General features: G+C 44.8%; 1 protein-coding gene across 2 annotated transcripts in view; it reads right to left on the reverse strand.

Moving 5' to 3' along the window:
* The window catches only part of MYLK3 (myosin light chain kinase 3), a 38,706-nt gene that overhangs the window by 7,273 nt on the left and 5,583 nt on the right, over nt 1-25,850 (reverse strand). Inside the window, exons 3-11 of one of the 2 annotated variants that reach the window (XM_082062559.1) lie at nt 14,920-15,010; nt 13,183-13,621; nt 10,328-10,407; nt 9,836-10,159; nt 4,942-5,047; nt 3,767-3,860; nt 3,372-3,481; nt 1,961-2,102; nt 835-905 (exon numbers count right to left, since the gene is read on the reverse strand). In XM_082062559.1, coding sequence (XP_081918685.1) covers nt 835-905; nt 1,961-2,102; nt 3,372-3,481; nt 3,767-3,860; nt 4,942-5,047; nt 9,836-10,159; nt 10,328-10,407; nt 13,183-13,621; nt 14,920-15,010 — 1,457 coding nt within the window. Of the gene's footprint in view, nt 1-834; nt 906-1,960; nt 2,103-3,371; nt 3,482-3,766; nt 3,861-4,941; nt 5,048-9,835; nt 10,408-13,182; nt 13,622-14,919; nt 15,011-25,850 lie in introns of both variants that reach the window. The other variant, XM_082062558.1, reaches the window with a different exon arrangement.

Consider the following 25,850-nt stretch of genomic DNA (forward strand, 5'->3'; position numbering starts at 1 on the left):
TGGAATAAACCATTAAAGCATTGGTTTTACTTTTCTGTTTCCTGAATATCTTGTTTTCAAAACTGCTTTTACAGAAGTTTCCATCTTTGTCCTCTCAATTTAAAAGCAAAACCTCCACGTATCCATTCCTGTTTTCATAAAACATTTTAAAAGAAAAAAGCTCTTAGACAGATACTTACATACACACACGTAGGTACATAAATGCATGAATGTACCATTTTTTTGGCTTAACAAAAGCCTCAAAGGGTTTAGAAAAGAAATAGAAAAACGTTTGTGCTTTACTGTTACACTAACAGGAGTAATTATTTTTCATTCTAGGGGAACTGAGTCATGCTCCCACAGCTTTCCCTTCCAAACCAGTGTGAGCAAAGTGAAAACATGGAGAAAAGCCCATATTTCTCTGAGGGTTTCCTGTCTCACATGGGAGGGCTCAAACATGTTCCACCTCCCCCCAACTTCAATCAACTCATCTGTGTGAAGAGTTCAGTAGAGAATTTCCACAACTTGAACCTGCACAATGAATGTCTGAGAGCCTTCAGAGAGTCCCTGGAGTAAAAAGGTCTCCATGGGGAATATTTTGAGATAATTAGAACAGCAGTATAGCTTTATCCAACAGAAGTGTTATTTGGAAAAAGTAATTAGATAATTAAAGCACACAGCAGAAAACTCATGCCTGCAGCAGTATACCGCTTAGCTCGTTCACACGGCACAATTACTTTAGAGTCATCAAATACATTAAAATAAAACAACAAAGAAATACCAAAAATATGTCAGAGGGTTGTGGGTGTGGTTTGGTTTGTTTTTTTAAATAAGTTTGTAAGTGGACTATCTTACCTCCTTGCTAATCCAAAGTCAATGATTTTAATCTGATTTCCTGTGTGATTTACACATAGTATGTTTTCAGGCTACAAAAAGAGAAGAGGGTACATGGAGTTAAATGCATGACTGAGAGACAGATCTAGCAAAAGACTACAGAAATTTTAGATATTTCAACCACCATTTTTAGTATAATACCTTTCCTTCTAGTCCTATCATGGGAGAGAAGGATTTGACTGGCATACTGAGTTAGCGAAAGGTTTGGTTTTGGACCTCTCATAAAGAAGTTTAACTTCTGTTCCTGTATAACAGCATTCCTGTATTTCACCATAGCGACAAACTGACCTGGAAAGTGAAAGGCCCCCCTGTGTAAAATGGTAGAGTCGGTCTGGTGGTTGAGTCTTACTCTCTGAATTTACTCCTGAAATATACAAGTGACTCCATAAAAAGCCACAAGAAGCACATCAAACGCATCCCCTGGCTTGCCCATGAAGGCAAAAGGTTTTTTTGGCTAGGATATTTGATTTTTTTTCCATTGTATGCTGTGTTTTATGGCATGTAAGTGAACAGAGCTATGTGAGACTCCCAGGGGATTCTAAAGGAGTTAAAATATGCCACCAAGATCCCCACCATTTTATTCAGAAGCTTGAAAACTTCAATTGCCAAAAGACTTTTTTCTTCTTGTAATACTGAATCATTAATTGCTAGTACTAATATTCCCCAGCTGTAATTACAGTTTGCCATTTTTCCTTTTGAAATAATTTTACACATGATAGCATTTTGAAGAGGAAATGGCAGCATGTTAGCATGAGATGAAGGCAAAGACTAGAAACAGATTATGTGCGGAATAACTTAAGTGGCAGAAAAATGTCAGAACAGAAAATGTTTTTTCTGTTGAAAAAGAACAGTTATTAAGGGGCCATCAGGAAAACATGTTCATTTGACTGCTGTTCAGTTCCAGGCAGAAGAAGGTTCAACAGGGAGAGAACATCTCCAGAGCTCCATTCATCCTGGCTGCTGAACTTATTAAGTCTATTCCTTGATGACCTAAATGCATTAAATGAAAAATGACTCTTGTAATTAGAGACTCTGTGGTGGTCCAAACCACAGCATCACTAACGAGCAGAGGGGATGAAATACTGACCTTCAGATCTAAATGCAGAATGTAATGCTGGTGCAGGTAGTGGACTCCCTCACAAATCTGTTTGGTGAACAGGATCGCATCCAGCTCAGTTAGGTGGTAGTTTTCGTCTGTGATCCGGTCAAATAATTCACCACCATCAAGACTAAAATTTTGACACAGAAAAGTGTTAAAAACCCTGAAATTCCTCATTAGCTCAATTTATTTCCAAGTTGGGAACTTAGGCTCTCTAACTTAACAAGGGTCCTAACAACACATCCAATATAAAGTGTATCAGGAGTCTCAATGACTTCAAGAAAATAATTACTGAGTGTGAAGTTACATAGCAATCTAAATTCAGAAATGGAAAAATTGTTGTTAACACTTGAGGGGGGTTCAAGTCAAACCCAAAGCCACAAAACCTGGTGATCCGATGGGGGCCTGGAGAACCTACAGGGAGTACCAAACTATCTAATACTTGCTCATCTGATTAGTCTAGAGAAAATAAGTCTTCCACCTACAAAATCTACTAAAACGAACTTCTTAAACTAAAAGTTATTTTACGTAAGCTGACATTTGAACTTAATTCTGCACAAAAATCAGGAGAAAATTACAACAGACATACAGCTCCAACAAGGTTCTGCAAGGTAAAAACTTCAGGTATTAATTTCAACGTACATATTTTAAATGTCTTATTATATTTATATTTGCTTTGTATTATTTTTTCCTCCATGTCATTAACAATTAGTTCTGTAAATTCTCAGTATTAAGGTTATAAAATTTCAGGGTTTTGTAAAGCCACTACACAGAAAAGGCAGCAGGTGCACATCATGAAAACTCTCTTTTGTGAATTCCGTATTTGATGGCGATCAATGTTCCTATTTAGGTTCAAATGAGGAGACATTTTTATTAATCCTAAAATTATTCGAAGTAAGCAGACCATGCATATGATTCATCACCTTCCTACCTTCTCCGTGTCTTTTTTAATTCTACTTAAAACACACCCTGCAAGACTCCGCTTGTCTGGGTCTCTCACCTTCACTCTCTCTCTAATGAGATTTTATTGACCCCCAACACTTTTATGTAATTTGGTAGCCAGGATCATTGTTGGGGCCTGAAAGTTAAACTTAAATGAAAAATGAACTGTAGTTTAGCTCTGTTCATTAGCAATCTTGTCATTTGGTTCATACCCTAGAAGATAACTGCTGTTCTTACCATTTGTTTAGACTGTAATCTTGCCCAATATATAATACTTAACCTGAAGAAATTACCTTTAAAACATATATTTTTCTCCTTCTGAAAGTGAAATCAACTCTCTCTTAGGCTGGGAAATCACGCAAGTCTTCTTCCCACCTTGGAATTATCACTCCCTATTTCCTTCAGTGACCTGAGAAAACCCAAACATCTGACGATTCCCGAGATCATTTAAACTTACTATTCCATGATCAGAGTGATATTATTTTTGGCTTCAAAAGCATCATAAAGCTGGATCAGATTCACGTGATTTAATTGGTTCATGATGTTAATTTCATTTTTTACTTCCTCCTGCAAAAATAACAAATTAACAAAAAATGAGCAATATATACTTAAATTCCAATATATTCAAATACAATTATTTGTAAAACCTAACTACAGCTGTATCACAAGTCTCACGTAGACAGAAGGTTTAATCCCCAAAACGGGAGATGACAAGCAGTCATGCAAAGTCCACGCTGCTCCTTACTAAGAAGCATTTTCCAGTATTTGACCCAGGGCAGCAGTTCCATGCTGGTGCCTGTGCTAAGGCCGGGCTTAGCGCCTGCTCACCCGGGTCCACTGCAACACACTCACCCTCTCTCTTGCTCCTTTCACTTTGATAATTTTGGCTGCCAGGTTGAGACCAGTCGATTTTTCCGTGCACTTGTGAACTTGCCCAAATCGCCCCCTGTTGATACCAAAAGAAAGATGGGAAACGGGCTTGACCCAGCTCACCCCAGAAACTCTTCATGCAACTATTCTAGTCATTGATTAAAAATAGCACAGGACAAAGTGGACAGAATCAGGTGGCCAGCAGCACGGATCTCCTCTTTCTCTCAGCTTATGAAGGATTAGTTTTATCTTTCCAGCCAGTTGTTCAATGCTTACATTAAAATATTATGCCCCCTTCGTATTACTACATTTCACTGTGGTATGATGACCTGATGATATTCTTTTTCGGCTCTGTAACTGTACCCGCTTGCTGTCCTTCAGTGATGCATTAGTGGGTATATTAACAAGGATATTTCTGTCCTGATCTCATAACTTTTTAAATGACTATAAGACCAGTAACTGTAGCCACTCCACAGACTGCATTTCTTGCATGTTGTAAATTCTCCCCCGTGTCACCCAGATAAGTTAATGCCCCTTGGGATGGCTTCTAAACACCATCTTCTCTGCTACCACAACATCCATCTTATTAAGCCATATTTGTGCTTGGATCAACCTGTAAATCAGAGCTTCTTGTCAGATAAGTAAGTATATGAGAATACAAAGCCTGAAGCAGCTGCAGACTTCCCATAAATGAAAACTAAACACGAGGTCAAAATAATTATAACTTCTCCCTTAGTTTTCTTTAACGCGGAGCTCAGCATGGAAAAAAAAAGGTTTTGGAAGCTGCTTGACCTAATGGGCTGTGCTGACTTCAAGCGTTCTGAATCTGTCTGCCTGAAGGTTACAGGTTTTTCTCACGACACCAGCTGTGGACAGGATTATTACAACAAATGCAAAAAGCAGTAATCCGTGATCACAGTCAGGTGTCTGAAAATGGAACTGGGGCAGACATCAGTCGTCTAAGGGACACCCTCCCCTCACACCCCAGAATCAACAAAGAGCCCAGCAACAACAGCCCCAAGGTCTCAGGGATGGCCGTGCTGGCTCTGGCTGCAGCGGGGCCGGCTGAAGCAGCCAGCGCCAGCTCTCCAGCTCACCGCCCTTCTCCACGCCCCGGCCACCACCAGCACCACAGCATCAGGGACAGGGATGCTTACCCCCCCAGTACTTCATGACGACACACAGAGTAGCACGTTGTCACCTCTGTTTGCTTGACGCTCACTATGCGATGTTCGAAAGGAGCTGGAGGAGAAGGGCTGTCATCTGAAGAGGAGACAAGCTGGTCACCAAGATGTTTCTGCACACATCGCTGCACCCAGTTCCACCTCCCTCACACCAGTGATTTCCATCCACAGAACATGCACACAGAATCACAGAATCACAGGATCCCAGGATCCCAGCCTGGTTGGGGTTTCAGGCCCTCTGTAGATCCCCAGCCCCCCCTGCTCACGCAGGGTCACAGAGCAGGTCACACAGGTGGGTCCAGGCGGTTTGAATGTCTCAGAGAAGGAGACTGCACACCCGCTCTGGGCAGCCTGGGCCAGGCTCTGGCACCTCCCAGCAAACAAGTTTCTGCTCATGTTCAGATGGAGCCTCCTGTGTTCCAGTCTGTGCCCGCTGCCCCTCACCCTGGCGTTGGGCACCACTGAGCAGAGTCTGGTCCATCCTCTGACACCCACCCTGAGATATTGATCCATTGATCACATCCCTCTCAGCTTCTCTCCTCCAGCTCAACAGCCCCAGCTCTCTCAGTGTCTCCTCATCACAAAGATGCTCCAGACCCCTCAGCATCTTTGTAGCCCTCTGCTGGACTGCCTCTAGTAGTTCCTTGTCCCTCTGTGGCAGGATCAAACCCCCCTCTCTCTCCCTCCCTCCTTCAGTATGGAAGGAGTAGGCACATCTCCCTCTCTCTGCTGTTTGAGGCAACAGCTGCTTTTGTTTGGCGCCAGAGACCCCTGGCCAGGGCCGTTAGGAGAAGGGAGTGTCGGGGCGCCAGTGAGCCGCTGGGCACCCGCGGCCAGTGTGGGGGATGTTTGGAGGCTTCGGGGGCACCCACAGCCAGTGTGGGAGTGCAGAGAAGCTTCTGGAATGCCCACAGTCTGACCTGATCAGCCAATATAAAAAACGGGACTCTCGTCGAGACTGCGCCCATTGTCGCAGGTCTCTGGGAGCACGAGCCAGATGCTGCCGCCGAGAGCCCCCCGGGATGGAGACTGCACTGCCTCGCCGACACGGGGTGAGGAAAACTGCTCGCAGGATTGCCAGTGTATTTATACTTTCCGTGCACATTTGCACGTGTAACTTTCTGTGCTCAATATGAGCACGTGTAAAATTAATCCTCACATAATCCCAGGTGTATTTTCCTCCCGTGCTTCCACATAAGCACGTGTAACTTTCCGTGCACATTTGCACGTGTACTTTCTGTGCTTAATACGAGCACGTGTATAAATTATTTCCTCGCACAACCACGAGTGTATTTTCCTCCCGTGCTTCCACATAAGCACGTGTAATATTCTGTGCACATCTGCACATGTATTAACCCTCGCAGGATTGTGAGTGTATTATAAATTTACCCTCGCAGAATCGCGAGTGTACACTTCCCGTACTCACTACGAGTACGTGTATCTCTTTCAAAATAATCCCACACCGTGTTCAGGCAAGTGTGTATTCTTCCCGGACTCAGGGCGGCTCCGGCATTGTTTTGGTGAAGCCACGTGCATGCACTCTGTGGACTGCCTGTTGTATTAGTTGCTGCCCCTTAATAATTTTCCTCAACTGATATCCAAACCTGTATTTAAGTCACTTTTGGAGTGCTAAAACCCCGTTTCTCACCGGTTTAATATAAGTTGTTTTGGACCCTGTTGTCCCTTAAACTAACCTCGGGGTGCCCCCATGACACCCTTATAAACTGGAGAGCCCACCACCTTGTGTTTTCTAAGTGCAATGAGAAGGCTCAGCTGCCACCCGTGCTCCCCGTACCCACAGCTCCACGTCACCACGCTCCTGCGCTCCCCACCCTCCCCACAGCTGCTCCTCAAGGGATGAGCCCGTTCCCCAGACGGGCATCGCTGCTGTGGAGCTGGGACCACACGACCCCCCCACAGCCCCGGTGCTGCGGGGGGCTCTGACAGCAACCCCGGGGCCAACGCCCCCCCCCACAGCCCCGGTGCTGCGGGGGGCTCTGACAGCAACCCCGGGGCCAACGCCCCCCCCACAGCCCCGGTGCTGCGGGGGGCTCTGACAGCAACCCCGGGGCCAACGCCCCCCCCACAGCCCCGGTGCTGCGGGGGGCTCTGACAGCAACCCCGGGGCCAACGCCCCCCCCACAGCCCCGGTGCTGCAGGGGGCTCTGACAGCAACCCCGGGGCCAACGCCCCCCCCACAGCCCCGGTGCTGCGGGGGGCTCTGACAGCAACCCCGGGGCCAACGCCCCCCCCACAGCCCCGGTGCTGCAGGGGGCTCTGACAGCAACCCCGGGGCCAACGCCCCCCCCACAGCCCCGGTGCTGCGGGGGGCTCTGACAGCAACCCCGGGGCCAACGCATCGACACGCGAGCGGCCCTGACTGCTGAGCGACCGCTCCAATAACCACCCCGAGCACAATGCGAGTGTGAAGCTCACTGCCCACTCTCCCATCTCTTCTCTTTGCTTCGTGTCCCTCTAACACACCATTATTTTTTCCTCTACTGGAATTCAGACAAGCACCGAAGTATTTGGATAATATTAGGCATGCGATTCCTTCACTATTTTTAGAGCGGCATGCAAGTAAAATAACCATTGCATTTGCAGCTAGCTGTAAGAAGGGAGGTGCTGAAAATACCCAAAATATCTTTTACTTCAAGTTAGGGATTTTACTGCTAACAGTCTTTTACAGATCACAGTATCACAGTATCACAGTATGTTTGGGATTGGAAGGGACCTCAAAAGATCATCTAGTCCAATCCCCCTGCTGGAGCAGGAACACCTAGGTGAGGTCGCACAGGAACATGTCCAGGCGGGTTTTGAATGTCTCCAGAGAAGGAGACTCCACAACTTCCCTGGGCAGCCTGTTCCAGTGCTCTGTCACCCTCACTGAGAAGAAGTTTCTTCTCAAATTTAAGTGGAACCTCTTGTGTTCCAGCTTGATCCCATTACCCCTTGTCTTATCATTGTTTGCCACCGAGAAGAGCCTGGCTCCATCCTCATGGCACTCACCCTTTATATATTTATAAACATTAATAAGGTCCCCCCTTAGTCTCCTCTTCTCCAGATGAGGAATAACGCAGTAAAACCACCGGACACCCTCACAAGATCAACATCCTAGTTTATGCATTAACAAGAAGAGGTCACCTGAAAAGAAATATCTGGAAGTTTGAAAAAATTACACTCAATCTGTTAATCATTCTATGGCAACTGGAAAGACCAGCACAAACACACAGCACTGTTAAACCATGGCAGTTATCAGTAAAATCAGGGAGTTTCTCCTAGCAGCGACACTTCTGCAGACAATGTTCAAGTTAAAGCTGCAAACATTAACATTACAACTATTAAGTTTAATTAGTTCCTGGGAAGCTAAAACTGTTAAACATGATCCACTTAACATTCAAGTTTTTCTAGGGTAAAACTTCCATAAACCAGTTTTTGGTGTCCCCCATTTAAAGCAATTTCATAATTAATCGCCAGATATCTTATGCTGCAATTTAACATGTATTCAACTCATCTTCAGCCCTCGCTGAGAAAGTCAGATCTGGGTGAGGACACCCACCCCTCTATCAAACCCACGAACGCCACAGGCTCAGGGAAGAGCGGCTGAAAACTGCCCAGAGGAAAAGGCCCTGGGGGTGTTGGTGCCAGCGGCTGAACATGAGCCAGCGTGTGCCCAGGTGGCCAAGAGGCCACCAGCATCCTGGCTGGTACCAGCACTGGTGTGGCCAGCAGGCCCAGGGCAGTGACCGTCCCTGTGCTGGGACCTGGGGAGGAAAAACCTCAAATCCTGGGGGCAGTTCTGGGCCCCTCAGCTCAGGGCTCAAAATGGCAGCCAGAGGGGTGCTGGGATCACCTCACAAGAAAGGCCTTGAGGTGCTGGAGCGAGTTGAGAGAAGGGAACGGAGCTGGTGAGGGGCTGGAGCACAAGTGTGATGGAGCGGCTGAGGGACCTGGGGGGTTCAGCTGGAGAACAGGAGCTGAGGGGAGACCTTCTGATCTCTGAACTGCCTGAAAGGAGCTTGGAGCCAGGGGGGTCGGGCTCTGCTCCCCAGGAACAAGCGCCAGGAGCAGAGGAAACGGCCTCAAGTTGCCCAGGGGAGGTTGAGGTTGGATCTGGGAACAATTTCTTCCCCAAAGGGCTGTGGGGCATTGAACAGGCTGCCCAGGGCAGTGCTGGAGTCACCATCCCTGGAGGGTTGGACAGACGGACATGAGGTTCTCAGGATAGGGGGCAGTGCCAGGGGTGGGTTGTGGGTGGACTCCATGATCTTGAGGGGTTTTTCCAAGCAAAATGATTCTGTGATTCTATGTACATTCTGGGACATACACACATCTGTGCTGCCAGGAGAGATTACGCCCTGAGGTCAACTGTTCACACAATAAGCAATAAAAGATCTATAGCAAACATCACAAGAAAGACCACAGCAAGATGCTCTTCCTGCAATATTTTGCTGCTCTCTGGACGTCCAGTCCATAGTTGCCAAAGCATACCTGGTTTGCATACTCTGTCTTAAGGAACAAATGCTTAATCTAAAGAAAATGGATTTTTTTTTTTCAAAACTACTAATACTTCTGGTCACACATGTACTTCACTCAATTTTATTTTTAAGGAACATTTTTCCCAAAACACACTTCAAAAGGAAAATTACTATTAAAATAATTTGTACAAATGTTAATTCACTTGTTATTACATAGTAAAAGGTACCCACGGCATTCAGATTAATGCTCCTGAACTGTAAGATACAGGTGGTCTACTGAGCAGTATTCCTACTGTTATTGTATATTTGGTGTAGATATGTATGCTGTATAGAACACACACAGGTAGCACAAAAATCTCAATGTAATATTTTCCATGCAAGCAACTTACCGATGACGGTTTCACCCTGGGAGGGAAGCTCTTTGCTGGCCTCCCGTGACTCGGTTGTCTCTGGTGCTGTTCCCGCATGCTGGTGGGCACCACCTCCACTGCCCCCCGAGGACGCGCACTCGGATTCTCTCTTCTCAGAACTGGCATCCTTCACAGATTCTTCTGCTTTTGCCGCGTCTTGATGGGTTTTCACTTCTGCTCCCAGATCTTTCATAGGCTCCTTCACAGAGCTATTCTGTGAGGTTATGGGCTTGCATTTTAATTCTGATTTCTCTTCAGCCTTTTTTCCTAGTTTGGGCTTGCTCTGAAATGCCTGTTCCTTCCCTGTTTGAGGTGCAAGTTCCTTTTGCTTATTGTCCCCTTTCACTTCTTGATTTGGCTCAGTGCTGATGTTTTTAGAACTCGGTTTAAGTTTTACTTTGTCAGGCAGTTGTTCAACTCCTTCCAGTTCTGCTGATGTGGAGTATGGGGATTTTACTTTGGGACTCTTACCTCTGTTATTATTTAAGCTTCCTTCCTTGGTCATCTCCATCTTTTCTTTCATTTCAGCCGTGTGTACATTGACGGATATCCTACAGAGCAAATAGTAGACATTTTATACAGACAAGTAGCCTTGCTTTTGTAGCTTTGTGAATGAAGAAAAAACTATAAACTTCTGAAACCACAGATTTCTACAGTATTAAAGAAATCTAGCTGTATCAATCCTCTTAGGAAATACAACACTAAGGGAAGAGCACCAAAAAGCATGCTGATGCTTTTTCTGTGTCCTCATCTTGTGTATCCACCTGCCTTCTGCTCAACACAAAGTGTCTCACACTGCCAAGTATTAATCCCACCAGCTGAAAGCTCACCCACTGTTTGCAGCTCTCGCAGCTGGTCTAATACACCAGCACCGATGTGGGCAGAGAGGGGTAGTGACCGCCTGCACAAACCACAGGCTCATTATCTAAATGGTCATATGGCTCTGCGAATCCAAATGTTTGTATCCATCCCCGTCCTCTTCCAACTGGCTGACCTGCACACTCAAACGTCTGTGTTTGTGTCTTCTGAAAGGACAGAATCCACAGCTTTCTGTTAAAAACCTGCTATCTCACTACATTAAATGCGTTTTTCCTTGGAATTCTAGCTACTGGAAAAGTTTAATATTTTTTTTTCCCTTTTTTTGTTGCCTAAAAAGAATACAGATTGAAAACAATTCTCTGTGCTCCTAAAATCCTTCAGACATTCGTGTGGTAATTTTTGAGTCAACTGTTACTGCTCCAACTGTCATAAGCCCATAGTCTGATTTCAGCGAGGTTGAATTGAAACTTGTGAAGCTGTAAAGTAGATCTTATACAACAGCAAGTAAAGAAAATTTCTGATGTCTAGGAAAGAATGCACCTCATTTTCCAAATAGTGGCCTCTTTTAGTGAAGCAACATTACAAAACATGTTATAAATGTTTCTGCTTTTGCATAACAAGAGCCTGAAGTTTGTCGTTTTCAGCACTTGGAGACCTATGCATTGTGCTGTGGATCTCTCAGCCGAAGCCGCTCTCAGCAAACACCCCGCGGTTATCTGCACAAGCTGAAAGCAGCAGGACTCTTGGGCATTTCTCCAAGCAGGGGAACACAATGTTCTTTTGACACGTTTGCGTGGGCTTCCGACTTCAGTAAAGTTGCATTCATTTCAGAGAGGCATTTACCACCCTCCTGTGCCTTCACGCAGAGTGTCACCCGTGGCCGGCGTGGGAAGGGCCGCGGCCGCCCCGGAGTTCGCTGCGGGCTCTGCCTCCTGGGGACCCGGCAGCCGCCTCCTCCCGAGCCGCGGCCCTGGGGCTCGGACACCCCGTCCAAGCCACCCGCGCTGCTGCTGCCTGTCCCTGAGTCCATCGCCTGGCACACCGGGGGAACCAGCACTGACTCCCATGGGGAACCAGCAGCTGTTCCACACACACCACCCGGTGCACACCTTGAGCCAGCCTGCCCCGAGCAGCGCCCGTGCGGGGACAGACACGAGACCAGGGCTCACGGGACAGAGCCGCTGGGACCAGGGCTGACAGGACAGACCCGCCAGGCCCAGGGGTCACAGGAACAGACCTGCTGGGCCCAGGGCTCTCCAGCCAGAGCCTCCAACCCGCCAGGAAAACACAGAGAGGTGCCTCTTTTCTTAGGGTTACCACAGCAACCAATTTGGAGATAACAATGTCTATAAACTGTACTTCCTGAATGTTGAAGAAGAGGCCACAGTGGCAAAAGCTTCTGCTTTCTCCTGCCACATCCATACACGCAGAAACATATCCCAGTGTGCCACTCTTCACAATGAACCATTTCCCTCCTGAAGCCCTCTGTGCTGACCTCAGGAGAACTGTCACTTATTTGGGTAATTTATTCTTCATTCACTTTTGGGGTTATATTTTAGAGTCCCGTAATCCCAGGAGACACCTTCCCCTTGCACAGGAAGATTTAAGTATCCACCCTATATTCACAAGCACTGCTACAAATTCAAAGTTTTCAAATTAAAGTACACACATACAAAAGCAGTGTCATGTTCTTGTCTGGGGTTCAGACACGGATTTGTACACACAAGCAATGGGGAAATTTCACACACAAAGTCGCGTCCATATGTGTGTGTCTGTCTACCACCCATACATACCTAAACAGCTTTATATCCACCAGCCCACACAGAGAAGGCAAAGTAGTTAAAATTTGCCACAGGATTTCAGTTTTTGGGGGTTTGGTTGGTAGGGGATTTTTGGTGTGGGTTCTTGTTGGTTTTTGTTGTGTGGGGTTTTTTAAATTTAAATAAATGGAATTAAAATAAAATTCTAAATAAATAATTCAAAATGAAATGGATTATGAAAGGCGTATTACAAAACACCTATGTCAGGAAAATATTAGGCTAATAGACATCAATAAATGAACAATCTGGTCATATCTTTAGGTGACCAAGGCATAAAAAGCCCCACAAAAACACCGAGGACAGCAAACAAAACAAGTTGTTTGTTATTGTCGTATACTAGTAAATATTTCAAATTCCTTTCACCTCTACGGTTATAGAAACAGAGGGGTTGGAAAGGAGTGAGTGGTTTATAAATGTCCAACCACTTGAGCTATATTCGGGCAGTCACCTTTCTATCTCTAATACACAGAAGCCCTGATCATGTAAAACAACCTCCCACACATCCAGCCCTCTGACCCCTTGGCTTCACAGAACCGCTTGTAAGGTCTCACCACTCCTGCTCTGATGTCCCCCTGCATCACACCTCAGCAGGAGTTGCCTCCTTTAATGACCTCATTTTCCTTTTTTCCCTCTTCTAACACATGAAATGGTTTCAGATCACACAGAAAGCTGCCACAAGGCTGTTACCTGGTGTGTGTCACTTCACGCCCTGTGTCTGATATAGCCCGGGATGTGGAGGGCACAGCTTCCCGGGATGCCGCGCTGCACGGTGGAGCTTTGTTTTCATTCTCTCCGGGCTTCTGATGGCCAGGCGTCCTGCGGCACTCATCTGGGCACGGGGCTCTGTCCGTATCGTCTGCTTCAGCAGGAACATTTTGGTTGCCTGCGTGATCTTGATTTACAGAGGGAAGACCGTTGTGTTGATTCAAAGCTTTGACACCGATGTCCTTTTGCTGTTGACAGCTCTTAGAGCCATGCGTTTTGCCAGCACCTTCTACTGCCTGCTGCTGCACTGTCCTCTCCTTAACTTGGGGTTTGGAGTCAGCTTTGTGGGCCACAGCACTAGAAGTGTTCACCTTCTCACACGCTCCTTTGTTTTCATCCAGCTTTTTCCCACTTTGTGTCTCTGAATAAAACAAGTCATTAATAAACTATCATTGACAAAAGTGACAGCAAAACAGAGAGGGAATAAAGCAACCCACCATTCCAAACAACCTACGTGGTCACGTACATCTGAAAAGGCAGCAAGAACGGCCTCCCCCCCGCCCCGCCGAAATGTTCAAAATCCTTACACCAGCAGGCTTGAGACAGTTATTATTAATGCCCGTGGCTTAATCAGAGGTTTAGCTACTCTGCTGGCTGTCCAGCAGCATTACAGATAGAACCTGGCTTCCCATAAAGCAAACAAACAAATTGCAAGGCTCAAGCTCAAGGCATCTAAAATCTGAGATCACTCTGTGGGTAATGATAGCAGGTGGTTCCGGGGGTGCAGACCCATCCAGGACCCTCCTGAACCCGATACACCCTCTGCGTGTTTAGAGGGGCAGAGACATGCTGAACAAGACTGAGGGATTTGAGACAGTGCCTCTCGCATTTTCCACTACATGACAAGAAGGTTCTTCAGCACCTTCTCATGACAATGGTTGCGAATATGAACAGTGGAAATTTCCAGGGTAACTCCTTTCCCATGCGCAGGTTGCTGGTAATCAAGGTTAGCTCACAACCCTGTGTAGCTTTTGGGTCAGAATTCTGAGTATCAGCTTTATTTTTGTCAGTTGCTAAACAATGAAGCGAAAAAGGGGATTGCCTGTAATTTAAAGGATTCACTGACCATTTGTGAAGACAACAGCATGACAGAGCCTCCTCAACATCACCTTCACCCCCATTGCAACTCCACAGGCATTAATAATGGATGCAACAGGACAATGTCCTGACAGATGCCTCCTAAATAGGAATCTAGCCCTGACATGGCAATGAAACTCGCTGATCAAAAAAAGGTATTCCCAAAGTCAACACATCCGCTCTTGACAGAGTGGGAGGAGGGAGGGCTGGTTCAGATGTGTCAAAGGAAAATAATTTATTAGGTTTGCTATATGGTATTGCCTCTACCTTCATGGGATCTCTGAACAAGTGCTGCTCTCTTAATCCAGCTCACTGTAATTGCAAAGCAAGAAAACTGTGAGGCCAAACAAAGGTGCTGCTTTTAGTTTCTCGATCTTCTCGCATTCTGTGGGGTTTGATCCGGGGGACAGATCGTCTTGCAGAGGAGGTGAGAACAGCTCTACTTTCCCAGTACTGGTGCACAAAGTTACTCAGTTACATTTGAGTAATTCAGGTAGTGGGAAACAGCAGGCTATTAATTTCCAGTCTGTCTGCTGCACGACCTAGCGTCAACGCTCGCAGCATGCCTGCAGTGATACATACCTTCCAGAGGCTTCTTGCCTTCAGTTTGGGTTCCTCTGTCACTAAGCACACGCTTAGGTTTTGCACCACTCTCCTCAGACTTATCTTTGGCCTAAAAATGACAGGAGAACATAAAAATAACAGTTATGGCCAAGAATGTTTATTTGCCAGTAGGCTGCTCCAACTGTGAGGTGTTCAGACTCTGTAACATGGACACTAACACCTCTGATCGTCCAGATTTTTAGTTACTGCTGTGTTTAATCCCTTCTTCCAAACTCTCTCCGCTTCTGCAGACAGGCATACTTCTAAAACAAGATGACATGGAATAACACGAGCTCACCGCTTTCCAAAATTCCCACTGTCAGAGATTTTGTCTCCTGTCATCTTTACTCATATTGATTAAAAACCATGAAACATAAGAGAGAGATTAGAAAAAGAAATGATACGGTATTTCTGTTGCTTTTTGGCTGATGACTGAAAGATAAGCAATTTCTCCAAAGATATTGTTAATATATTTGCCTCAAGGCATCTGAAGATTCATTCTTTGAGCTATGATAGAGGTGACAGCAGAAAAAGAGCCTCTGGCTTTATGGCAACTCTTGTGTATGTACTTGACATTACACATGGTTAAAAACAGAACTGTTGTCTTTTAGAAGCAGGTTTTTGTTTTTAAGCAAATTTCTTCCTCCAATTAAGAAAGCACAGAGGAGGAACATTTTGTAATAGCACCACTAAACACTTCACACAGCAATACACTTGAAATAAAATTTAAACTAAATAACTAATATTTAGCAAAAAGCATGACACAAAAATAGGAAAAGGCATAACATTTCTTGGTTCACATGTAGTTAAAATCTAGTGATGAGCAGAATCCTATCCTTAATTATACAAGCAAATAAGCAACATTTCAAATTTTTGCAGATAACTGATTACAAAATTGCTGCAAATCAGCCCCTTCATCTGTAAGTAAAAGCGGTTAAGAGTTTTATGCTCCAACCATATAGATTCCACAAGAGAGCCCCGAAAACAAAACACCCAAAGATTAAGAGTAGTAAAAAAATCATTACCATTTTTATTACAGCTCTAAGCAAACCTGCACCGATGATCAGGGAGAACATTATTCTTGCAAAATCCTACGTGCAAAGAAAGTCTTAGATAAGTGACAGATTAATGCTGATGGGTTTTTCCATCTGCTTGTTTTTAAAATAAGAAGTTAGAAGTTCGCATCTAATGAAGCTCAATTCATAGTCTTTTATCCATTTGACTCCAACCCCACGAAACTTATTCTGTAAATACTCCCATGGCATCCCTGGAATGCTGTCACACCATCAAACAGCTCCCTCGGACATGAAAATGTGACGTTCCCTCCCGTCCCCCCAGTGAGCGCACTCGGCTGAGCACTCGCCATCACAAACAGCAAAGCTTGGGAAACAGAGACAAGCAGGTACCAGATTATTTTGTGTGAACCCCCGCGCAGCGGTGGAGCTCTTTGGACGTGTCTATGCTGCTATTGCAGAACAGCCTGCAAAAGCCAGAGCAAAGTCAGCACACGGCTCAGCGCAAGTCGAGTTTTTTGTAAATTTGCCTGTGCTTTGCTCCACGTCCCCCTGACGAGGTCACACACAGACGCTACCACACTGGTCCAAGCCTCGTTCACGCTTCCCTCAGCAACCCGTGATCAAAGTATAGACATATCTTAAGGTCTTATAACTGACCTTACGTTCTGCTTTCAAAACTGTTCACAACCAGAAACAGAAGAGGAGAACAATGTCGGTCACATTGCACAACCAGAGTTAGTCAGAAAATTCTCCTCTTGCCCCGTGCATGTTGCATGTTCCACAAGCCCAGGACGAGTGCCTGGGACAGAGACCTCCAGCCCAGCCTGGTCCATGGGCTCATCCCACCTCTCAGGCTCTATCCACCCAGCCATGAAGCCCTGATGAAGTCCTGGCCCCCTTCAGCGTCCTCTTTGAAGTTCTGATGTCCTCTTTGAAGCTCTGATGAAGTCCTGGCCCCCTTCAGCATCCTCTTTGGCAAAGCCCAACGAGGAGCAGTGCACAGTGGCTGGCAGCTCATCCCATCCATGCGAAACGTTCATCCAGCACCCCTCACATCACCTCCTTCACTGACATCCCTCCTTACTGCTCCTTTCACTTACAAACTGACAATCTGGAAATCCAGAATTAAGATTTATATCTAACGTGTGATTTACTGTTCTCAACACTAATGGAAACTCTTTAGAAATCCTTCTAACAGCCTAGCTCACTTTTCAGCACTCAGAACGCCTGAAAAGGTATGTTAGCATCTAGCATTGCCCTGTTCTTGTAAAAGTTTAGGTGTACCTCCCACTAAAATATTTTACAGTTTTGGTGAAACATTATTTGGATTAAGATACAAACGGACATTTGCATTCGAGCTAAGTTCCCCTTACTGTAGTCAAAGCTCTATGCACAAGGAGGTTCTTGGAATGAACAAACCTATTCCAACTCTTGCATTTTATCCCCTCTCCTTCCCCACTGTGGGATACAAGCCATGGTGAAAAGTGAGAACTCCCATTAGCTACGACGAGTACCAGATGCCTGTAACTTTTACAAATAAGGTAAATAGATTCCAAAGCATAGTATCAACCACTTAGGGATCTTGTGTGTTCCTCTCTCATTGTCCTCAACAATTAATAAATGCATCAGAATTGATGTCTAGGAACTCGCAAACACAAAGACTATTTGATTTGGAGAGTGGGCAGTGTCGATGGAGTTGACAAAGTCACAGATTCATCACAAGGAAGTAGCTAAAGACAAATTAGATGCCTAAGGACATATCAGTCTGCCCAGTAACGTTACCATAGCACAGGTTTTAGTAACTGGCGTTGTGTTCAGAATTCACAATCAATCAAGAAAATGGAAGCTTTTTCCAACAAAGAACACTTGCAGTATGTAACTCATACATTTCACTGGGGCCTCAGTTCAGTCACTAATTTAATGACATTGCTGGTCTTTGAGTCCCGGCAGAAGCTGAATTTTCCTTTCCAGCAGCCACCTACCTCTGTCCCGGCCCCAGGGCTGCCCCCCCTCTCTGGGAGCTCAGACGTGGGACACCAGGCACGTTCCGAGCCTGGAACAGCAATACCGAAAAGAAAACCTCAATTCTGTCTTATGCAAAAAATCAGCAGGAGATCTTAAACCCTGCTACATCACAAAAAAACATACGAAGAGCAGTAAAATGAAACCAACCTCAACAAGGATTTCCAGCAGACTCCCCTTCTTCCAGGGCACAATGCCTTTGAGAATAAAATCCACCACTTTAGAATTTTTCAACACTTCTCCCACAAATGTAAGAACTTTATCCAGTGTATCAACCCTTTTCTCTATCTTTGCCAGCCTCTCCTTATGCTTCGAGGCGTCCAGCTGGGCAGCTCTCATCAGCTTCAGCACTTCGGAGCAGATGCTCTGGACATCGCTCTGGTGAGCGCCGTCCGACACCGCCAGGCCTTTGTCCATGCTGTCTGTCTCATCAGAGCCTGCTCGGGACAGCTTGTTAATGCCTTTTTCTACATCATCAATGCCTTTGTTAACTCGCTGCAATTTGCCTGTCAGGTCTTCTTGGAAGTGCAACATTTTGTCCATCTTTTCATTCAAGAGGTTCAGTTTTTTGTCCATCATACTTAAATTGTTCACTTTCGTAGGCTGTAACTTGGTCAGGGTATTTCCCTCTGCAAGGTCCAAGCTACCCGCAGACATTTTGTCCAGACAGCAGGATGGCGAATAGATTAGGTTGGATTTTCATTAATCATAACTCAGAAAATGAGATGTTGAAAGTGAATCATCTTTAGCTATTCCTATACCAACCGCATTTATTGGAGTTGCTAGAGCATATCATTGAGACAGCTACTGCACAAAAGATTTATTTCTGTGTTATCTGTTTCTTACTGTGTGCTTTCAATAATAGGGGTAATTTGGCACCAGACTATATTTTCTTGGGCCTCCTTGACGTCACAAAACCATTTAAAATTCTTTCTCAAGTGGCTGTTGATAGACAAGTATCTGAACAATTGCCAATGCCTGAGCAGACCTCTGGAGGGAGGAGGGCTGTTTTTATGACCAGTTTTAGTTCTGTGATAAGGAAAAGAACTTGCTAGAGCATTTCTCTTCACCAAATAGGAAAAATATAGAAGTAGATTGGGTGGCCTTGTGCTAAGGCTTGGAAGAATTCAGCTTCAGAGCACGGACGCGGAGCCCCCAGCATAGATGCAGCATGTGCTCTTTAGGTTGGCTGGCACTTGAATTTAAAAATAGAGTACAATGACAAGGATCTGAAATACGTATCTAGCACCAGCATGTCTTTGTCAACTGAAACTTCTAAAATTAAATCTTTCTCCCAGGCTATGCAACTAAACTGAGTGAAAAAAAAATCTTCATGAAGGCACAGCAGAATTAGTCCAACTATTAGCAACCAAATTATTAAGTCATAAATCTTATTTCAAGGATTTGTTACTGACTTGCTTTCACTTCTAAATCACAGCATGTCTACTACAGAAACTACAGTCCGTCACTAAAGAAAAGTAGTTATTATTCTTTATGCGTGCACAACCCCCACTGCCACAGAATGCTTCAGAAAACACTAATAAATGTGTCCTTACAACAGGACACGGTCCTATTGATACTGGGACTGTTCACCTTCAAGGGAGAGTTTGAATACCAGGCAATGACTTCAGAAGAAAACCTGGCCTGTGAAAACCAATGTGAGTCGTCATTCCATGCCATGTCACTTTTGGTATTTTCACAGTGGTCTGGGATAGTATGGTGTAAGTTTTATGACACTCCATATAATCTTATTTCGATAATCAAGCATACAGTGCAATAGGGACACTGGCCATAAAAGCTTTGCAACTCTGCTACTGCTTTTAAAGAATCAGAGTTTTCACCCAAATGCCTTTAAGTGATTAATTCTTTCAAGACTATAAGCATGCCTGATGACAAATGGAACAGCCGACATTTTTACTAAATCAAGAGTACCAGCTGAATGTTGTCCTCTCAGGGACAAGAAGAAAAAGGTAGAGTCATTTTATTGTTTTATTTAGATAACTTGGAGCAAGTATTTCAATCCGGAAACCCAGGCACGCACTGAGGGCTTCACGTGTCACCAGCTGCTGCTGTCACAGGACGGGTCTCTGGTCTGTGGGCACAGAGGGGGCCTCTGAAATCCATAACCTTCTTCATTATTTAACAATCGAGAGCCAAAAGCATTAATGCTGCCCCTACAAGTGTTATTAATCATTTAACTCTGATTACGCAATCCTCCTCACATACAATGGCCTCTAACTGCTGTGTAAAACAAAAAAGACGCTTTAAAAAAAAAAAAAAGGCAATCTCTGAATTTATGATCTATTATACAAGCAGACTTGTCCGACTGCACTTCGAGGGGCACAAAACATCTCCTCCTCCTCTGGATTTGGCCACGTGCACCTTGTGTTCCATCTACCTGGAGCAGGTGTCACCAGCAGGACGTGTGAGATAACGCGCTGCGCAGAGTTCTTGCTACATGCAGCAAGTATTCCGTGCTGGTTTTGTCTGAAGGACAAATTTCTGCTCAATTTCTGTCAAAATAAGTCTTTCATCCCTTTTGCTTTGAATGCCAACAGAAGGCAATTTTTGTTCCGAACATTGATTAGTGCCTGATGTTTGCACCTTGCTTGAGCAGCCTGAAGAGAGCGTTCAGTTCCACTGAACCAAAACATGAGAGAAAAATCCTCAATTGGCTGACTCTATTGTTGCAGATCAGAGTATACCCATCCTTCAACACCACAAAGGAGTACAGTTGTTGTCACAAAGGTAACAGCCTGTTCAACTCACTTTTTCTTTGTGAGGAGCTACTGCTTATAACAATGTTTTGCACTTGCACACTGCAACACATGTTGCTTCATCTTCAGTACTCCCCAATTTACATCTGAGGAACTGGAACGTTGTATGAGCGATGAAAAGCAGTGGATCTTGTGGGACCTCTGCAGATTGGCCCCCTTGTCACAGGCAAAACCAACTGCTGAGCCATCAGACTCCACCGCAGGCTTTAATAATAAATAATACTTAATATACTTAATAAAGTTTCTGCTGATAATTGGTCCCCGGTGGATTTCTGCTTGTTTCTTCCAAGTAATCAAAAATGAGCACTGCAATCTGGAGTGTGCATCGAGAGCTGAGCTGAAATGAACTTCCCAGATCCCTTTAAAATATCCCCAAGGTATCGAGTATCTCAGGAGCACCATAGGAAAGGAACACAAATGCTGCAGAACCAGAACCGTGAGTGACTTTGAACTGGTGATGCCAAAGACACTGCTGTTCTCAACGAGGAAATGAGAGTTTATTCCTCTTTGGCTTCAAGCCCATGCACACCCTCCCAGTTTTGAAAGGGAGATGTCAGAAAACAAGAGAAAAATTCACATTCAACACCAAGAATCTGTGATATGGCAGTTAATTTATGATCCCTCCTTGCCAGCTCTGACACAAAGGAAGAAAAAACCACAAAGATGGAGGGAAGAGGGAAAAAATAAGTTAAAAAAATATCTGCAGCACACACTGAAGTGACAGCAGAGGCTTAGATCCCAAATGAGAAATGTCACAGAGGTTAAAACCAGCTGCTCAAACAGATCGTCTCATTAGATTATTGCATGGCTTCCAGCAACAACACAGTAAAACTGGAGGTGGCTGGAAATATGTCGGTAAATGAAAAAATAACCTTTTGAAAGGCCAAAACAAAGCCAAAGTTTGATAGAGAACTTGGGGGCTTTGGAAGAAGTTTGCAATGGTTACAACTCAGAGTTCTAAGGAGATGAAGAACTCGATGTGGCCAAACAAGAGGAGCTTGCAAAAAGAAAACAGAACACAACCAAAAACAAACAAACAAACAAACAAAAACTGACACATCTGTTAAACACTAATCAGGAAAAAAAATATACTAATACATATCCTTTACAGATTTAGAAACCAGCTGTCAACTTTTTCAAGTTACACTGAAAAACCTACTTTATCTACATCTAGTTGCTGCAGTTCATTAACATACACTTCTTAGTTTTCCCTCCAGCAAATGAATTTTTTTACATTACCTAAACTTCTGAAAAATTAATCCCTACACCAGTGAGTAATTTCTCATGAACAGCGTGTTTCCTAGACACATGAAATTTGATAAATCATGTGCACAGAGCAATGATGCAGTAAGAGACCAGTTCTCCTGACAAATGGCAAGCACTGAAATGGGCATTGGTGCTAATTTAGAAGAATAATTTCCAAGGGCAAGATCCGCCATGGAGTCTGGATGAGCCCAGTCGCTGGGTTTCTGCGCAGATCAGGAAAAGAGTCTGTAAAAGAGTCTGTAAAGCACTATCTGTCTTCCCAAGGGACCCTGGCATAACATACTTCAATATTGCCTTGTTCACAAGGGTGTGTCATTGCAGTACTAGATTAACTAAAAATCTTAACAACTACTATATAAACTGGGGTTTTTTTCTATGTATTTAATGACAGAAAATTGTTAACGCACTAGGTTACGAAACACAATATTCAAGTCCCGACTTCTTCCCCCAGTTGTCTTTTATTCTTTTTCAGACAACGGAGTCCAAGTGCGATGCTCACAGAATCCCAGGATGTCAGGGGTTGGAAGGGCCCTGGAAAGCTCACCCAGTGCAATCCCCCCATGGAGCAGGAACACCCAGATGAGGTTACACAGAAGGTGTCCAGGCGGGTTGGAATGTCTGCACAGAAGGAGACTCCACAACCCCCCTGGGCAGCCTGGGCCAGGCTCTGCCACCCTCACCCCCAACAAGTTGCTTCTCCTCTTTCAGTGGAACCTCCTGTGTTCCAGTTTGCACCCATTGCCCCTTGTCCTGTCACTGGTTGTCACCAGAAGAGCCTGGCTCCATCCTCCTGACACTCCCCCTTTCCATCTTGATCCCCAGCAATGAGTCCCCCCTCAGTCTCCTCTTGTCCAGCTCCAGAGCCCCAGCTCCCTCAGCCTTTCCTCACACGGGAGATGCTCCACTCCCTGCAGCATCTTGGTGGCTGCGCTGGACTCTCTGCAGCAGTTCCCTGTCCTGCTGGAACTGAGGGGCCACAACTGGACACAAGATTCCAGGTGTGGTCTCCCCAGGGCAGAGCAGAGGGGCAGGAGAACCTCTCTGACCTACTGACCACCCCCTTCTAACCCACCCCAGGTACCATTGGCTTCCTGGCCACAAGGGCCCAGTGCTGGCTCATGGTCACCCTGCTGTCCCCAGGACCCCCAGGTCCCTTTTCCCTACACTGCTCTCTAATAGGTCATTCCCCAATTTACACTGGAACCTGGGGTTGTTCCTGCCCAGATGCAAGACTCTACACTTGCCCTTTCATTAAATTTTTCCCTGTCCAACTCTCCAGACTCTCTACACAAAACAAGAGACAACTTTTTAAAGAGATTAAAACAAAGGTAATTGTTGTGCAGTGCAAGACAAAACAAATACACAAAGGTCAAGATGTGAACCAAGAGTAGCTGAGGAGTTCCAAATAACCCTACACAGGACCTCCAGAAGAAAGAAGTCTGAACAGTAAAATCAGCAAGATGTTACCCCAAAAATGAGAGTGGAATGCACACCCCCTACCACAAACAAGAAGTAGGAGAGGAGCACCAAGATGAGCTTATGTCAAGGACTAGGTGACCTCAGATACCTTTTTAAGCATCTGTGTCCTAAGAATTTGCTCCATCAAGTTAGCAGAAGAAAGAGCAGCACCACCAAGGCTAAAAGAATTGATGCAGCTGAACATCAAAGCTGTTCAGTTCATGGGAGGGAAAAACATGAAGGAAACCCAGGCAACTTGGCCTTCAGGCACATTAGAACACTCTTATCACTGCCTCTCCTAACGAAGAGTCTGATTAATTTCAAAACCACAAAACACCTCATCTGATTGCTTCAGATGAACTACACCCTCCACCGCACATCTGAGCAATCCCAGCAGCGTTACCATGAGGCTGACGGGTTAGCGCAGCTCTCACCAGCTCCAGAAAGAGCTGCACGCGTGCTCCAAGACACTACTTGTCCTTATATGCATCTCCGCTGGCCATACCCGCCAAAAGCATGATGTTCCATGAATTCGAGTGCGAGCTTTGTGAGCAAAACAAAGAATGATTATTCAAGAGATAAACATAATGGGTTTGGTAAGTGGCCAGAGTGATGTAATCTAATGCAAGACATCCAAAACAAAGTTATTTTTGATTCTTAGCTCCCTGAGGACTAGGAAAACCAATAAATCAAACTAAATCTAAAATACCTTTTATCTGTGGACCTTAACATATTTTCATAAGAGAAGTACCACTATCACTGGTTTTACAGAAAGGGAAATTGAAGCAATGAATACGAAAGAATGACTTGGTCACCAACAGATCAATCACAAAAAAAAATAAATATTCGGGAGCTCATCCTGGCTTTCATATATTAACTTCAAATACTAACGCTGATCTGCACAGACCCAAACCACGGAATGCCCTCTACACAGACAACTGCAGCACTGACTTTCTTCCCCCAGACTAGTCCAAAAAGTCCCAGATCACTCACTCTGATGGTTCTAAAGCTGCCTTCTGTATTCCTTCCTGACATACCTTTCATTTGCACTCCTTGCAACAAGCAAGAGAAAATTGCATTTATTTCAGGTTGCTCAGTATCTTTCTTTAACAAAACATTGTACATTAACAATTTAAACACGTCATTATCTGTTCAGCATGAAGAACAGCTGAGTAGTGTATTCAAATTAATAGACCAAAATGTTCTTCTGCTGTGTTGTGATAAATAGACAATAAATCATGTGGCCACAGGGGTATTAAATGTATCTAGTCTTCTGAGCCATTCTGTTTCTTATGTAATAAATTATAACCAACAATATCATGTTATACTCTTGGCTATATTAAATCCACCACATGACGTCACATTAGATGAATTTAAGGCTTTGGAACAAGATCCCACTTGTTGAAATTAGTAGAAATTTTGTCCTTTTCTTCAGCTGGGCCAGAATTTGGTTTATTACTGTTGATTTAGCTCATTTACTCCATTAGTGTTTTAAAGAACTAAGAGGATTACAAATGTAAACTCTTTAAGAAAGCCCATTAGACATATTATTGAACAAAATACACGAGGAAACCCGTTCTTCAAAATTTGGAAAGAGAATGGCCTTTAAAAAATAAGAAAAAAAAAAAAAGAACACAACAATCTGATCCATAAACCTTCATTTTGGAAACCTTAATAAATCAAAATTCAGAACTTTATTCATTAACATAATTCAGAAGGCCTTAAATGTTACTATTAAGGTTATAAGATCAAAACTTATGGGAATTGGCAAACAACCTCAGAAAAGCACGAGAAACACCTTAATTCAGAAACCACAATCTGCAGAGTGTATAAAAATATGTTTCTGGCACTCCCAAATCCCCAGACATTCCCAATCCTGAATAAAAGCTGTGTGTATAGTTAATATATACATTGATTAAATTCAAATCCTTTTTTTCATTATTTGAAGATCGTTATACGCACATGGCATTCTTCTTAAGCTTGCTTAAGTCCCTTTCCTGCTTCTGTCTGGAAGGTAAATAATCTTTCCAGCAACTCAAAAAGCAGGCACACACAAACAAGCGGAGGACAACAGAAATAGTGTTTCCCTCCACCTCCTTCCACCCCCGCAGCCCCACAGGTGCATGTAAACCGCGGTGCAGCTCGATAAAGAGCTCACGGCAGTGGAAAAGCAGATTCCTGCTCTCCTCCCCTGGCGATGTCTGGGAGCGTCTCTGCTCCCGCAGGCTGGAGGGTTTGGTTGGTGGTCAGAGCCCCTGGCTGTGTGTCCCCAGCCCTGGGCACAGGGGCCCTGAGCCCACGGCCCCGCGCAGGCCCTGGGCCGAGCGCCCCGCTCAGCTCCTCGCGCTGCTTGGGCCGCGGGGCGGGTGGG

The sequence above is a fragment of the Streptopelia decaocto genome (genome assembly GCF_964273445.1).
Source record: "Streptopelia decaocto genome assembly, chromosome: 11".
In the NCBI taxonomy this organism is placed as follows: domain Eukaryota; kingdom Metazoa; phylum Chordata; class Aves; order Columbiformes; family Columbidae; genus Streptopelia; species Streptopelia decaocto.